Source organism: Garra rufa, chromosome 20 (assembly GCF_049309525.1).
Source record: "Garra rufa chromosome 20, GarRuf1.0, whole genome shotgun sequence".
Classification (NCBI taxonomy): Eukaryota; Metazoa; Chordata; class Actinopteri; order Cypriniformes; family Cyprinidae; genus Garra; species Garra rufa.
The window spans coordinates 24,663,129-24,680,235 of record NC_133380.1 but is presented as its reverse complement, the minus strand read 5'-3'; the positions used below and the strand labels follow the sequence as shown (position 1 = coordinate 24,680,235).

The following is a 17,107-nucleotide window of genomic DNA, read 5'->3' as shown; positions in this document are numbered from 1 at the left end:
TTACTAGGATCATACCACGATTGTTTCGAAAAATTTCCCTCAGTGTTTCTATGACTAACGGAGGTCTTATGGATCAGAAAAAACTCGTCAGCCATAATAGCTGCCTCACTGACCATATCGGGTTTACGTTCACTAATGTATGTTGCTATACGTTCTGAAACGTGTTTTTAAACTGTTCAAGCAACATCAATTCCTTCAAATCTTCTAACGTTTTCACACCAGATGCTGTACACCAACGATTGAAATAAACTGAGATATCGTGCACAAATTCAACATGTGTTTGTTTTTCAGTTTTTGTCCAAGATCTAAACTTTTGTCTGTAAGCCTCTGGGACCAACTCGTAAGCCCTCAACACAGCGTTCTTAACAGTCAAATAATCCTTAGCATCTTCTACACTAAGACACGAATACGCTTCTTGAGCTTTACCTGTAAAAACAGACTGCAACATAAGCGTACAATCTTCGTCTGGCCGATTTCGAGCATCTGCCACGCGCTCAAACAACAAAAAGAAACGCTCAACATCTTTCTCATCAAACTTAGGGACCAACCTCATATTAGCCACTAGATCAGAATTATACAAAGCCATATCACGTTCCACACCATATTCTACACCTCCAGATAAAAATAATTTACCCTCCTTTATCAAATCTAAATGATAACATTCAACATCTGGTTGTTGTTGTTGAAACTGACGTTTAGACATCTCAACACGACTTTGTACTTCCAACATTTTTTCTTTCATTTCCTTTTGAATTAACAACAATTGTTTTTGTTGCTCAAATGTTAAATGAGACATTGTAGATGTGGCATCAACTGAATCAGACAGATTGTCTGAAAGCTGAGACGCTAAAATATCACGTTCAGTTAATTCAGTTTTTACCAATAACTTAACGTTATCTTTTAGACATTTATCTTGGCTTACCAAATTAATTTCATAGTGGTCTGCAAGTTCTATTAGTTGATCCTTAGTGAAACTATTTAATAAGTCTTCCGACGGAGCATTAACAAATTCTTCAATTTTTGAAGTCATTTTCAAATCAAACAGAAGGCTATTAAATCTTCCAAAAATATTTGAGGAGAATAAAATTGGAAAACAATTCCCTCTAACTAAATTTTAAAACTACCTAACATCAACCCTAATCTTCGTACAGTTACTTGCAGCGGGTTCTTATACACTATAAACCAGTGTTTGCAATAGGAACCGATTAACGAGTCACCATTACCAAACACGGACATGTTCCCGAGACAACCGCTCTAACTGCTTTCACCATACAAACAAAACAAACTAAAAAAATTAAATCGAAGTATCCTATCAAGGATACCTCGCTAAACCTATCCAGGGAAATCATAATCCAAAACAATCTCTCCTCAAATATACAAATAGCCAACACTTACCCAAATCAAAGTCGAACTCCCGCAAACTAAGAAACCAAACCAACCGTCATAATCCTCCAAGAATTCGTAAAAACAATACAAATATTACTCAAAAAAAATCCATACTTAACGAATTCAATTTCACTTTAACGAAATAAACCAATTAAATAACCTACTTTTCGAATTAGGACGAGCCCCCATATTTGTCAAGCCAGGCTCAAAGCCGTGACAAATCAATGGAGGACAAAGTCGGGTTGTTTAAGTTGCAACGAAGAATATTTATTAACATAAGAAAAAACAAATAAATCACAAAATCAACATAAACACTATTTGGGTCGGACCATGATGGCAAAGCATCCGACCGAACCAAGTTAAACTAATAAGGAAATCCAAAATAAACAAAAAAAAAACGGGAGCAGGCCCCCTCATGCCAACAAAGCCCCAACATTTATGGCAGGAAGAACAGGTGGAGAGCGTTCACTTGATGAGTCTCCTGGCCCCGCCCACTGGCCGGCCATAGTAGGAAGAACCGAGACCATCACAGTATCTCGCAATTCTGACTTTTTTTTTTCTCACAATTACAAGTTTGTATCTCGTAATTCTGACTTTTTCTGCGCAAATGCAAGTTTGGATCTCGCAATTCTGACAAATTTGATTTTGTATCTTGCAATTCTGATTTTTTTCCTTGCAAATGCGAGTTTGTATCTTACAATTCTGACTTTTTTCTCACAATTGCGAATTTGTATCTCACAATTCTAACTTTTTTTTTTTCTCACAAATGCGAGTTTGTATCTCACAATTCAGATTTTTTTCTTGCAATTCTGACCTTTTCACGTAATTTTGACTTATCTTGCAATTTTGTGTTCTAAAGAAAAAAGTCAGAATTGTGAGTTTATGTCTTGCAATTCTGACTTTTTTTCTCACAAATGCGAGTTTATACAGTATCTTGCAATTCTGACATTTTTTCACGCAATTCTGACTTAATAACTTGCAATTGTGTTATAAAGAAAAAAGGTCAGAATTGTGAGTGTATTTCTCACAATTTTGACTTTGTAACTCGCAATTGCGAGTTTATATCACGCAATTCTGAGAAAAACGTCAGATTTGCGACTATCTATCGATCTCTCTATATATTTATATATCTTTATATCTTATCTATCCTTATCTTATATTTATATTGTTAATAATAAAATAAAATATTATTTTATGACATCTGTGGTACTATAGCGGCATTATTAATAAAATAAAATAAATATTTATTTATTTTACTGTAGAGACATCATTAAAATACAAAAATGTTCTATCAATGACATTAATAATAAAATATAGTATTTTTGTGATATATGTGGTATCTGAGTGACAATTTTTTAATAATAAAATAAAATAATTATTGCTGTACATAAATTTAGATAAATAAAAAACGATATGACTTTTTTTTATTCCATGTCAAGACTATGCCTGCTAATAACACATTCTGAAGGCCTCTCTCGCTCTCGCTCTCTCTCACTCTCTATTCATCTTTTGTCACTTAAAGACACTGGCAGGAGCCACACTTCTTACCATGTGCTTCTGTTCACTGCCTTAAAGTGTCTGTAGATGATGAAATTTGCCAACACATTTCTGAACAACTGGAGTGAAACAATATTGTGAAAGACTGGAGTGAAAAAATCCAACTATAAAATGTAAATGTGTTATATGTCTAATATGTGCATGTTTGTTTTTTGTAATCAGTTAAATGTGTAATAGGCTTCTCATCTCTGTAGCCTTTTTCATGAAGGGTTTTGGTTTCTGCCACCCAATATAAAGAGAGAGCAAAAGAACTAAAGAGCAACTCCAGGAATGAGGCTATAAATAAAAATTCAGCTTTTGGGTTTAGGCACATTCTGTAGTGCTGATTAATGCTCTCTCTGCTGAAATCAATGCTGGAATCTCTCTTTCTATGATTGATTCCACATCAAGCCAACTTACACTTAGGGCTTTAATAAGAAGCCAGAAAATATGTTTAGAGAAAAAAAAATGGAGAACAAGAGAATGTACAAAGTTGATGTATTGTTCAGGAAATTGTCGGGTGTTTCAACATCAAGTTTTTAGCTTTAACATTAGTAGGAACATTTTTAAATCAAACAAAGTTGCACTGCACATTGTGCACTTTATAAAAATATCTGAACAAAGTATTTCAAATCATTTTATTTTAAAATCCTGGTTCTTGTTCTTGTACATCCATCCATTCTCCAAACTGCTTATCCAGCTCTTGTGTTTCTACATAGTGAAAAAATAAATGCATTTTAATGTTTTTATGTTGTTTAAAGGACATTTACTTCGGTGCTGCGGCATAGTGGTTGCACACGGAGCCATGGTGCTCATATGGGTGATATGAATTTGAATCTGGCTCTCATTTTTTTTTTTTTTTTTTTTTTTAATTTCCTGTTCTAAATCCATTTCATATAAATAAAAAGTACCTAAAATTATTATTATTATTCCTTTATTTTGCTTGTTTGTTTTGAGTTTTTTTTGTATATTTTTGTGTTAATGTTAGTCTATTATGGTTTGCACAAAAATGTGCTGCAATAACTGTTTTCATAGTAACAAAGAGCACAAAATCAGCGTATTAGAATGATTTCTGAATAGTCATGTGACACTGAAGACTCTGGAGTAGTGATGATGAAAATTCAGTTTTGCCATAACAGAAATAAATTAAATTTTTAAAACATATTAAACAGAAAACAGTTTTAAAAGGTAATATTTTACAATATTATTTACTGTATTTTTTGAAGGTATCAACCTTCTTTCAAAAACTTATTATACGAGAGCTGACCTGTGTTCACTGTATATTTAATGGCTGAATGAGTTTGTGATCTCGTGGGACCAAAAGCAAACTCCTGTCCTGGGGCTGATTCGTTTAGGCAGGGTCAGTGGTCAGATGCTGAATCCTCCTTTGAGACGTGTGTTACGGTGCCCTTTCACAGGTTATGATTCGGCCCGTCCCGAGACGCCAGGCAGCAAACTGTAGCCTTCACAGAGGTCAGGCAGAACTTACCATATGATAAACCCGCAGTCGATACGTGTTCATGCTGTGCAGTTTTCCGTCCCGTGTGTTAACCTCATGCAGGACATGAAGGGATGGCTGGAGAATCAATGCCATTTGATCATTGGGCACTGTGGATACAGGAAAAGCTTAGTGCAGATCGTACCGACTGCACAATTACAATCAGCCATCAGATGCCACTGCAGAGTGTCTGGGGCGGAAAGCAGAGGAATCAAACAAGGCAGTGAAAATCAATAGAAGGGCATTGGAAAGATAAGACAGAACGCAACCAATAATTATAGTTTGGCGTTGAAAGACTGGCAGCTTAAAAAAATGCTCTTGTTATCTGAGCTCATTAGAAAGAAGGACTGTGGGAGCATTTATAGACAATTTCAACACTTAAAACATAACCGTACAATCCATTGATAAAATGATGGATGGATGGATTGATGGATGGATGAGTGAATGATTGAATAGTATTTCTTATTATGTCACACGATTATTGTACTTAAAAATTGAGTAATATTTCCTTTGTATAATTTGCTTGTATCATATGCTAACTTTCTTTCCTATGGAATACAAAAGGAGTTGCAAATGTCAAAGTTATTCTTTTTTTTTTTTTTTTATAAAAAATCATCATGATCACTGACTTTTAAGTTTATATGGAAGCCTGTTTCCACCACTGAATAAAAAATGTAATTGTGACTTTTTATCTCACAATTCTGACTTTTTTCTCAATTCTGAGTGATGAAGTCATATTTGCGAGACATTCTAAGAAAGAATTGTGAGATATAAACTCACAATTATGACTTGTTTTTAACAGAATTTTGTTTGTATCTCACAATTATGACATTTTTTCTCAGAATTGCATGATACAAACTCGCAATTCTGACTTTGTTTCTCGGAATTGTGAGATATAAAATTGTAATTCTAACTTTTTTTTGTTTATATCTCACAATTGTGACTTTTTTTAGAATTGCAAGTTTCGAATTGCGAAATTCTGACTTTATAAGTTGTCACAATTGTGAGATATAAACTTGCAATTTCCCTCAAAATTGGACTTTATAATTTTGCAGTTGTGAGTTTATGTCACAATTCTGAGAAAAAAAGTCAAAATTCCAAGATATAAACTCACAATTGCTAGATAAAATCTCAATTCACAGAAAACAATTTACAATTCTGACTTTATAACTTGCAATTGTGAGTTTGTATCACGAAATTCTGAGAAAAAAGTCAGAATTGTAAGATTAAAAGTTGCAATAACTTTTTTTATTCATTGGTGGAAATGGGCTTCCACACATTTAGTTGCAATTTTGCGATACAAAACCCCCCAAACAAACAGAATACAAAAATACAGTAATAATAAATATTATAGTTTCCAATTAAATATTATGAAATTAAAATATTAATGCAATTTAAAATGTTATTATTATTATTATTTTTTTTTTAATTTATTCTTGTGATGATGTGATTGAATTTGCTGCTCAAGAAAAATGTAATATTATTATTTATTATTGCTAATGTTGACAATTGTGTTGTTGAAAAAGTGCTGCATAATATTTTTTATCTAAAAAAAAAACTAAATGATGTAAAATAATAAAATAAATAAATGTTTTTTAAATATTTGATTTTGGTGGTAAAGACATTAATAATAAAATAAAGTGTTACTTTAGAGACATTATTATGCTAAAATATTTGTAATATTTATGGTGCTTTAGAGTCAAATAATAAAATAATATTTAATAAAACAGAAAATGATTTTGCAGCAACATTGATGGTAACCTTGTTTTATATGTTATATAATAGGGGGCCTGAATTGATTTGGCAGAATGTTGATGGGCATTTTTGCCTTTTGTTGATTTAGATCACAGCTGAGGCCATCCTGCGACTTGCTACAGATCCCGTCCTTCCATTTTATCCTTTGGATATCGCTCTGGATGTTCAAAACAAACTCAAAGGTAAGAATGCAGCTTTGAAAACTTATTTGAAAAATTACAAAAAAAGTATTCTTTCTCAGTATAACGAAAGTACAGTATGTTGGCAGAAGTTTTCCAGAAGTTTGTTTGAGGGTGTAACTCTGGGTCAGCTCTGTGTCAGTCCCCACTCCTCCCATAAAAATGATTAATAGAGAGATCATCTGTTTGGGTGAACATATTGATCTTTCCATCACAGTTTAAAGGGGTGCTGAAAGAATGACCTTGATTTCTGCATTTGTAATATTCAAATTGGTGTGAGCCATTTCTCAGCTCAACCGGTGCTCAGATCAAATGGGATTATAAGCTTCAGACTTGATTGGCCATCAGTCTGGCACTTTTCATAAAGAGCTTTAGCCTAGGTGGGGAACAAAAAGGGAGAAAATTCCCACAAGAGGAAAACGCTTTATACTTTCTACTTCATCAGAGCCAAAGAAATCCAGGGGAAGTAATGAGCTTTTGACAGGCTTTTATTTCCAAATGTTCTCTACATTTTCAAAGACTTGCAGAGATTGGATTTCAGAGATTCAAATAACATTAAATGATTATATGCTGGCTCGCAGGTATGCCCGTTTTTTACCTCTGCAGAGAGACATTGAGGGCTTCCCCTCTGAATCTGTTCTAGTTCTCTGCTGGAGCGTTGCGCCTTTGTGTTTAAATATTCATGGACACAGAGAAGAGGACAGGTGAGAAATGTAATTGCCACATAATCCTGCCACATGAAGACAGACTGCAAAGCCCTTAATGCTGTGCAGTATTGATATTTCATCAGACACGCACCAAACACTCGTGTCCGATCTTTTGTTTTACTGTCTCAGCTGCAGCGGGGCAGAAACACTGAGACATTGCACGCCTGAGAAAATCCCACATCGTCCACAGATGTCTTGTGAAGGCATTTTCACTGTCACTTTTTGGAGTGGAAAACATCCCGAATATTTTTGATCCCACAATTTTCACGTACTGCCGCTTCCAGCTGTTTCCTGGCAGATATACCCTGATGTGAAGTCGCTTCTGTGTAATTTGGAGTTTGAAGGAATAAAGTCTACTCCAAATGTCAGTGTTGAGTAAAAGGAGTCATGACTTGCATTTGTTTTTTGTACTGTCCACTTATGTTATCAAGATTTTCACGTGAAAAAAAAAACATAATTTAGAAGTAATAGGTTTTTTTTCTGTCCTGTTTATAACCCCCCTCTGTAATAGGCGTGACACCCTGCTGAAAATTCCAGCATTGCTGGTCACCAGCATAAGGTTTGTTTTCCATGCTGGGACCAGCGTGGGATGCTGGTTGTTGGTTTGCTGGATCCCAGTATGGGATACTGGTTGCTGGTCTGGTGGTTCCCAGCATAGGTTGCTGGTTTGCTGGATCCCAGCATGGGATACTGGTTGCTGGTTTGCTGGATCCTAGCATGGGATACTGGTTGCTGGTCTGCTGATCCCCAGCATGGGATATTGGTTGCTGGTCTGCTGGTCCCCAGCATGGGATACTGATTGCTGGTCTGCTGGTTCCCAGCATAGGTTGCTGCTTGCTGGTTTGCTGGATCCCAGCATGGGGTACTGGTTGCTGGTCTGCTGATCCCCAGCATGGGATACTGGTTGCTGGTCAGCTGGTTCCCAGCATGGGATACTGGTTGCTGGTCTGCTGGTTCCCAGCATAGGTTGCTGGTTGCTGGTTTGCTGGATCCCAGGATAGGATGCTGGTTGCTGGTTTGCTGGATCTCAGCATAGGTTGCTGGTTTGCTGGATCCCAGCATGGGATACTGGTTGCTGGTCTGCTGGTCCCCAGCATGGGATACTGGTTTGCTGGATCCCAGCATAGGTTGCTGGTTGCTGGTTTGCTGGATCCCAGCATGGGATACTGGTTGCTGGTCTGCTGATCCCCAGCATGGGATACTGGTTGCTGGTCTGCTTGTTCCCAGCATAGGATGCTGGTTGCTGGTCTGCTGGTTCCCAGCATAGGTTGCTGGTTGCTGGTTTGCTGGATCCCAGGATAGGATGCTGGTTGCTGGTTTGCTGGATCTCAGCATAGGTTGCTGGTCTGCTGGTCCCCAGCATGGGATACTGGTTGCTGGTCTGCTGGTTCCCAGCATAGGATGCTGGTTGCTGGTTTGCTGGATCCCAGCATAGGTTGCTGGTTTGCTGGATCCCAGCATGGGATACTGGTTGCTGGTCTGCTGATCCCCAGCATGGGATACTGGTTGCTGGTCTGCTTGTTCCCAGCATAGGATGCTGGTTGCTGGTTTGCTGGATCCCAGCATAGGTTGCTGGTTTGCTGGATCCCAGCATGGGATACTGGTTGCTGGTCCCCAGCATGGGATACTGGTTGCTGGTCTGCTGGTTTTCTGGATCCCAGCATGAGATACTGGTTGCTGGTCTGCTGATCCCCAGCATGGGATACTGGTTGCTGGTCTGCTTGTTCCCAGCATAGGATGCTGGTTGCTGGTTTGCTGGATCCCAGCATAGGTTGCTGGTTTGCTGGATCCCAGCATGGGATACTGGTTGCTGGTCTGCTGGTCCCCAGCATGGGATACTGGTTGCTGGTCTGCTGGTTCCCAGCATAAGATGCTGGTTGCTGGTTTGCTGGATCCCAGCATAGGTTGCTGGTTTCTGGTTTGCTGGATCCCAGCATGGGATACTGGTTGCTGATCTGCTGGTTCCCAGCATAGGTTGCTGGTTGCTGGTTTGCTGGATCCCAGCATGGGATACTGGTTGCTGGTCTGCTGGTCCCCAGCATGGGATACTGGTTGCTGGTCTGCTGGTTCCCAGCATAGGATGCTGGTTGCTGGTTTGCTGGATCCCAGCATAGTTTGCTGGTTGCTGGTTTGCTGGATCCCAGCATAGGTTGCTGGTTGCTGGTTTGCTGGATCCCAGCATAGGTTGCTGGTTTGCTGGCTGCTTACTCTCCACTGATGCTTATGAAGTGATACAGGTGTTAAAGACATTCAAATCTGCATTCATTCTACTGCTGATCTAGAAAGAGCACAAACAGTCTTTTCAACCACATAATGATCATTATTTCTGTGTTAAATGCATTTAAATAACAGAAGTGCTAGGATAAAAGTTTATAGTTTGAGTATAAACACTTATTGTCTACAGTAGCAATCAAAATGAAAGTATCTTAACACTTATATGTATTGTATCACTTATCCTCTTCCACCAGGAGGTGGCGACAACTGCATGTTTTAAAAAGTTTTTATCATTAAATAATTTATTCAGAAGATTCCAATAGTGAACAAAGTTTTTATTAATTGAGACAGTGACTTCTTCTTTTTTTTTTTTTTACAATTTTGTTTGAATATATTTTTAAAAGAACCACTAGCAAATTACGCTATTTTGTGTAGATTTCTAGTTTTTTTTTCTCAGAATTGTGAGAAAATTGTGTTCTCCAATTTATTTAAAAAAAGTTATTTTCAATTTATCCAGAATGATGCAGCTTTAGTTTACATGTTTATTACTGCATATAATTCATTAAAATAGAAGTTTAATTCCATAAAGTACAAGTTTATATGAAAATGCACATGCATTTTGTGTTTTTCAGTTGAACAAAATACTATTTTTCCCCACTCTATTTTATCATTGAAGATTTCTTAAAAAAATGTACAAATATTGCCTCGTCACACCCCTAGTACGCAGGTGTGCTTGTGGACCAGCATAAGGTTAGTTTTGCGTACAGGGACCAGCTTGGGATGTTGGTTTGTTGGATCCCAGCATGGGATGCTGGTTGCTAGTTTGCCGGTATTTATTATTATTAGGGGCCAAGCACCGAAGGTGCGTAGGCACCTATTGTATCCGTTCTGTTTCTTCTTATTATTATTATTCCGCTCTTGAAGTCTATGGCAGCCCATAGAACCGCTTCCGGGAAAGTTGTATAATTTGGCACACTGATAGACGACAGTCTGAAATGTCACTGTAGCCAATTTGGAGTCAACTCAAACTCTTTAGCGCCACCACTTGTCCAAAGTTGCACTTTCTTTTTGCAAATAACTTTTGAACCGTTAGCCACAAAATCAAAATTCTTTTTTTTCCCTGAAAGCTTGGGTCATGCCGAGTCGAATGAATACCAAAATTCAAAAATCGTAAGGTTTAGTTTTTTTCTATAATTAATTGTTTGTAAAACCTACTTTTTCAAACTCGTCCTAGACGGTTTGTCTGATTTTCACCAAAATTGGCTCAGATCATCTTCAGACCATGCTGGCAAAAATTTATGGAATTCAAGTTGATTAGTCAAACCATTCTCGAATAACACGCAAATTAATTATATGAAAAGCATGCAAAAATGGATGTGAGGCCATATCTCCACAACGGTTTGTCGTATTGAGACCAAACTTGGTGTGTGTTATAACAACTATTTTTGCTTATAACTTCTCAATGGTTTAGCCAAAAATCTCGAAACTGGTCTCGTTAGATTCGGGACATGCCGAGTCGAACCATATCCAATTTTCCCATGTCAGCTATTTTGGCGTCGGCCATTTTGAATTTTGTTATAAAATGCTGTATTTTACAAACGCATTGACATATCGTTACAAAACTCTGTATATATTTGATTAATGTGGAAAACCTACTTTTTCGAACTCCTCCTAGACCGTTAGTCTGATTTTCACCAAATTTGACTTGGATCATCTTCAGGCCATGCTGACAAAAAGTTATGGATTTTGTGTCGATATTCGAAACCGTTTTCATTTAACGCATCAACGAATTTGCTGAAAAGATGCCAAAGCGCATCTGAAGCTGTATCTCTGCAAAGCTTTGAGATATTTGCACCAAATTTTGTATGTGGCATTATCACCTCACACTGATTACACCACATCAATTTGGTAACAGCGCCACCTATTGGTCAAGAGTAATAAACCATTCATTAACTATCAATTATAAATTGTCCAAAAATGCTAATAACTATAGATAGCATTAGCCTATTGTAATGAAATTTGTCTCAAAATATTCCTTGGCTCATGCCGACAACATAGATACCAAATATGCCACAGTTGGTCAAACTTCCTGTCCGCCATTTTGGTTTATTTTGAAAACCTACTTTTTCAAACTAGTCCTAGACCATTTGTCCGATTTTCACCAAAATCGAGTCAGATCATCTTCAGACTGTGCTGACAAAAAGTTATGGATTTCATGTAGATAGATGAAACAATTTTCGTACGGCGCCTCTACAAATTTTAGGCTTGAGGCCAAAATGACTCTGAGATTTTATCTCTGCAAAGCTTTGACATAATGACACCAAACTTTGTGTGTACCTTTGTCACCTCACACTAAACACACCACATCGATTTGATAACAGCGCCACCTGTTGGTCAAACGTAATAAGCTATTAAATCATATCAGTAGGCGTTCTACATAATTTTTCTGCCATTTTGACTAAAATCTTCTTAAAATGGCTTCCTTTTACTCATTGATGCCCTTGTTCTGATGCTTTCCTTGCCTAGTGCTTGGCCCCGTAATTGCTGCTTGCAGCTATATTTATTATTATTGTTATTCCATAATATCCTAGTCTGGACACTTGTTGACCAGTTTTATTATTTACTACAAGTTTCCACAATAACAACAACAAATTCAGTACAAACAGCACAGTGTTTTTATTTGTAGTGTATACAAATGTATAGAAACAGGGGCGAGTAGATGATGAAAGTTTGCTGGTTGGGACATTCTCTCGTTCTCTCTTCTCATGCTGTGTTATGGTAGGAGTTTCAGAGACATGAAATGACAGTATTCATGAGGAATAATGAATCGAGTGAGATCAAAGAGTCATGGCTAATTGAAACCTTTGAGATCTTTTGTTCCCTTCAGATTCAGACAGCTCATTGATGTTCAGATTATTTTAGAGTGACTCAGCAGAGTGAAGAATGAAGACTGCCAGACATCTGAAATCATACAAGTTACTTACACTCACTGGTAGATAACTTCATAAAGCTGTTATTGATGTCAGGAAGCTACTGTGGTTGCCGCTACAAAGTTAAACTACACCTATATCTATACTATAAACTATATCTAAAAAGTTACAAACTATACAAAAAGTTGGGTCCCACTTTACATTAGGTGGCCTTAACTACTATGTACGTACATTTAAATTAATCATTTGGTACAATATACTTATTGTGATCATACATGTTTTTACATTGTAGTTATATTTTGTTAAAAACCTTTATGTAATTACATTTGTAATTAATTTCTGTAATTACCACTGTTGACCCATCCCTTACACGCTTAACCCACCCTTAAACCTACCCATAACACCAAACCTGTCCCTAACCTTACCCATATCCCACCTTAATAAAGCAAAAGTGTTTTGCAATGCAATATGACCACATTAAGTACATTGTACTTATTTTTTGATGTAAGTACATAATAGTTAAGGCCACCTAATATAAAGTGTGACCAAAAGTTGCAAATATTTATACAGTATTTTTAAAATGTATAACTATCAAAGCATTATAATTTGATCAGAGCAGGTTTCTTTGGCTTTAAAATGAATAATAATCTGTATCATAAGCTTTGAAGTGAAAAAAATAATTGTGCAGCAGAGGAGCTGCTTCTTCTGTTCATTCTAAAAAGAAATGCTGCAATACACAAGCAGTCACAGACATTGTTTAAACATCAGCTGGAGTTATTTCACTCCACTAACCAGCAATTAGTCTAATTGTGCCGTTTGTTATATTTTTTGTTGCTTTGATATAACTTTAAATTAGAAGTTGCTGGATATCATGTTGGATGTCTAATACAGTACATGATACACAAATGCAGGGATCTGATCATTTGCACTTAAAGGGATAGTTTACCCAAAATTGAAAATTCTGCCATTAATTACTCACCCTCATGTTGTTCCAAACCTGTAAGAGCTTTGTTCATCTTCAGAACACGAATTAAGATTTTTTTTTTTTATTAAATCCGAAAGCTTTCTGACCCTGCATATACCACAACACAACTGACATGTTCAAGGTCCAGAAAGGTACTAAGGACATGATGCTTTCTGATTCCAGATATACATTACCAATCAAAAGTTTTTGAACAGTAAGATTTTTTATGTTTTTAAAGAAGTCTCTTCTGCTTACCAAACCTGCATTTTTTTATCCAAAGTACAGCAAAAAAGTACATTTGTAAAATATTCTTACTATTTAAATAACTGTTTTCTATTTGAATATATTTTAAGATGTAATTTATTTCTGTGATCAAAGCTACATTTTCAGCATCATTTCTCCAGTCTTCAGTGTCACATAATCTCTCAGAAATCATTCTAATATACTGATTTGCTGTTCAAGAACCATTTTTTATTATTATTATCAATATTTAAAACAGTGGAGTACATTTTTTCTTTTTCTTTTTTTCTTTTTTTTTCTTTTTCTAAGATTCTTTAATGAATAGAAAGATCCAAAGACCAGCATGTATCTGAAATAAAAAGCTTTTTAAGCAGAAAATCTGAATATTAGAATGCTTTTTGAAAGATCATGTGACTGGGGTAATGATACTAAAAATATAGCTTTGAACACAGGAATAAATTACATTTTAAAATATATATTCAAATAGAAAACTAGTGATTTAAATAGTAAAAATATTCCAACGTTGTACAGTTTTTGCTGTACTTTGGATCAAATAAATGCAAGCTTGGTGAGCAGAAGAGACTTCTTTAAAAAACATTACAAATCTTACTGTTCAAAAACTTTTGACTAGTAGTGTAAATAGTTATAACTACCCGTTGTATCCTAAGAAATAACAAAAACTTTCTATTCAGTATGGTAGAACCTGAAACTTTTTTTTCTGTGCAATTTTTTTTTATATCACTCTGGAAATAGCAGATCCACTGCAGTGAAAATGGGTGCCGTCAAAATGTTCAAACAGCTGATAAAAACATCACATTATCAATGCGTAATCCACACAGCTCCAGTTCATCAATTAATGTCTTGAAGAGAAACGCAGCATGTTTCTAAGAAACAAATCCATCATTAAAACTTTTTTAACTTCAAATCATTGATTTTGGCTTAAATACAAGTCCATAATCCATTGCTTTCTCAAGTGGGAAAGTCATCTCGTCTGAATCAGGAAAGATGCACAGATCAAGCATATGGATTTTGTGAGTTTTAATTTGAGAGGTCTGCAATTATTATAGTTTATGGGCTCATATTTTGGCCAGAAACGAAGGTTTGAAGTTGAAACGCATTAATGGTGGATTTGTTTCATCAAGCACTTCACAAACATGCATTCAAACCTTATATTAATGTTATTATCAGCTGTTCACTGCTGAACTGCTCACTGTTAATTCTGATGGCACCCATTCACTCTAAAGAATCCACTTGTGCGCAAAAGATCTAATGCTACATTTCTTCAAATCTGTTCTGATAAAGAAACAAACTTATCTACATCTAGCTAGTGGACAGCCTGATGGTAAGTCAATTTTCAGCAAATCCCCAATTAGCTGACAGCCTGCTGTGCTTCAGCCATTCAATGGTTTGCACAGTAAAATCTTTCTGAGAAAGCTGTCTTTGAATTCATCTCGTTTAAATCCCCACTGCTACTGCCATACAGACAGATGTCTTTTGGGGTGTTGCATCATGCCTCACATTGTTGTTTTAAGCTTTTGCCACAAGCATTGCAATTCTAAAGTGTGTCAATACATAGTCAAACTTTTAAAAAATGAATCTTGAGAACACTGCTTTCACATCCATTCCTTTGTGCTCCGTCTAGCTGTTGTAAACAGGCACAAAAGAAACGTGTTTGTAGTACACACACAAATATATAGATATTATATAAAGTTATGTATTAAAAAGTGACATAATTTCATGCTCTTGTAGGTGTCTGGTATGATATTAATGTAGTTCCTTTCCTACGTCTCTCGTGTCTAAAGTCCTTGGCACAGACATACACAGGAACATTGAATTGATATGCATGTGATATGCTAGTTTTTCGTCGATTGTGAAATTGTAAACTTCTGGTTTGTGACAGTTTCACTGGGTCTTCTGCTGCCTGTGTTACAGTGAGTGATGAGTTACAGCAGTTCTTACTGCAGGGAGTGCTTTTCATTCTGCAGAGAGAGACAGAAAGAAGGAGACAGTGTGTGTTCAAGTTTGTGGAAAGTTTTTTTTTCCCTGTTTACTTAAGTTTTGCATATCTTCCAAAGAATCTAAATAAGCGCATATTCTCCTTTGATACCCAGCACTCAGGGGGTGTTTAGCCTTTTTTGGGGGCCGCAAGCAAAGTTGGGATTTGAGCTGCTAGAAATACCTGGTGGAAATTACACTATAAATCATCATTGTTGAGTCAGATTTGAAACTTTGTGAAAACCTGGTGGAATTTGATTTTTCTAGAATTTGGTTTAGTAGATTGATTTATTGTTGAACTTTATTTCACTTGTAAATGAATAAAGATGCCTTGTTTTAATCACATTCTAAAGCAATATCACATCACAAATCCATAAAGAATTGCATCAAGCTCCATGGGAGAAAAAAAAAAAAAAACTAATAGATGGTAGATTTTTAATTTTTAAAAAGTGCATTATTTGATCCAATATTTGTGTTTTGTATATTTTACCAACTTAGTACACTTTTATGCTTTTAAGTAATATTCAAAATATTTTTTTTTTTTGTTCATTTATTTTTAGTTGATAATTTAAAAGAGTATACTAAATGTAGTATTTTTGGAAGACTTGTGTAGACTTGTGGAAGCCCATTTCAATAAAACATTTAAAAAGTTGATTGCAACTTTTTATCTCATAATTCTGCCTTTTTTTCTCAGAATTGCGTGATTTAAAATCGCAATTGTGAGTTATAAGGTATCTCACAATTCAGATTTTTTTCTTGCAATTAATTCTCAACTTTTTTTCTCAGAATTGTGTGATATAAACTCACATTTGTAAATTATGAAGTCCTAATTTTGAGGTGAAAAAAGACTTAATATCTTGGTTTATATGTCACTATTCTGACTTAACTAAGTTAAGAAAGTTCTAAGAAAAAAAAAGTCAGAATTGAGTTTATATCGACTTTATAACTCACAATTGTGAGTTTATTTCACGCAATTCATTTCTCTCAAAAACTTCATTTCTCAGAATTGCAACTTTATCCCAGAATTGCGACTTTATATCTCACAATTCTGACTTCTTTCTCAGAATTGTGAGATATAAACTCACAACTGCGAGTTATAAAGTCAAAATTGTGAGCTATAAAGTCACAATTACCTTTTGGTTTTGTTTTTATTCAGTAGCGGAAACAGGCTTCCATAGAGACTTGATTGTGTTATTTAAAATTAAATGAAATATATTATATTTTAAATTTATATTAAAAGCATTAAGAGATACTTAAAGGAACACGCCACTTTTTTTGAAAATAGGCTCATTCTCCAACTCCCCCCGAGTTAATAAATTACTAAGTTACTAAGACCTCCGGAATGGGAGGAATCTTATAGTCCTAGAAAATAGCAGCTTTACATTTTCCGCCGGTATTAGTACACGATATAACTACAGAAGAGTCAAGTTTTAAATAGGAAAAATGTCGAAACTCGTTGGTCATTTTTGAACGCGATGCTATTGGTCTCATAGGATTCAATGATCTATGCTAAGCTATGCTAAAAGTGATATCGCCAGAACAGGAAAATGGCTGAATGGATTTCAAAATGGTAAAACTCAACTTGGAGTTGGAGAATGAGCCTATTTCCAAAAAAAGTGGAGTGTTCCTTTAAGAGTGCTTTTTAACCCACTTAGATCAGACTTAAGTACATCTTCATATGTAAGTTCATAATTCTAAGCATT

The 17,107-nt window shown here is 35.8% G+C and overlaps 1 protein-coding gene across 1 annotated transcript in view; it reads left to right on the top strand.

The window, feature by feature from the left end:
• LOC141293482 (inactive N-acetylated-alpha-linked acidic dipeptidase-like protein 2) overlaps positions 1-17,107 on the top strand; it is a 247,038-nt gene that overhangs the window by 212,252 nt on the left and 17,679 nt on the right. The window contains exon 12 of the mRNA XM_073825517.1: positions 6,264-6,357. Coding sequence (XP_073681618.1) covers positions 6,264-6,357 — 94 coding nt within the window. The remainder of the gene's footprint in view (positions 1-6,263; positions 6,358-17,107) is intronic.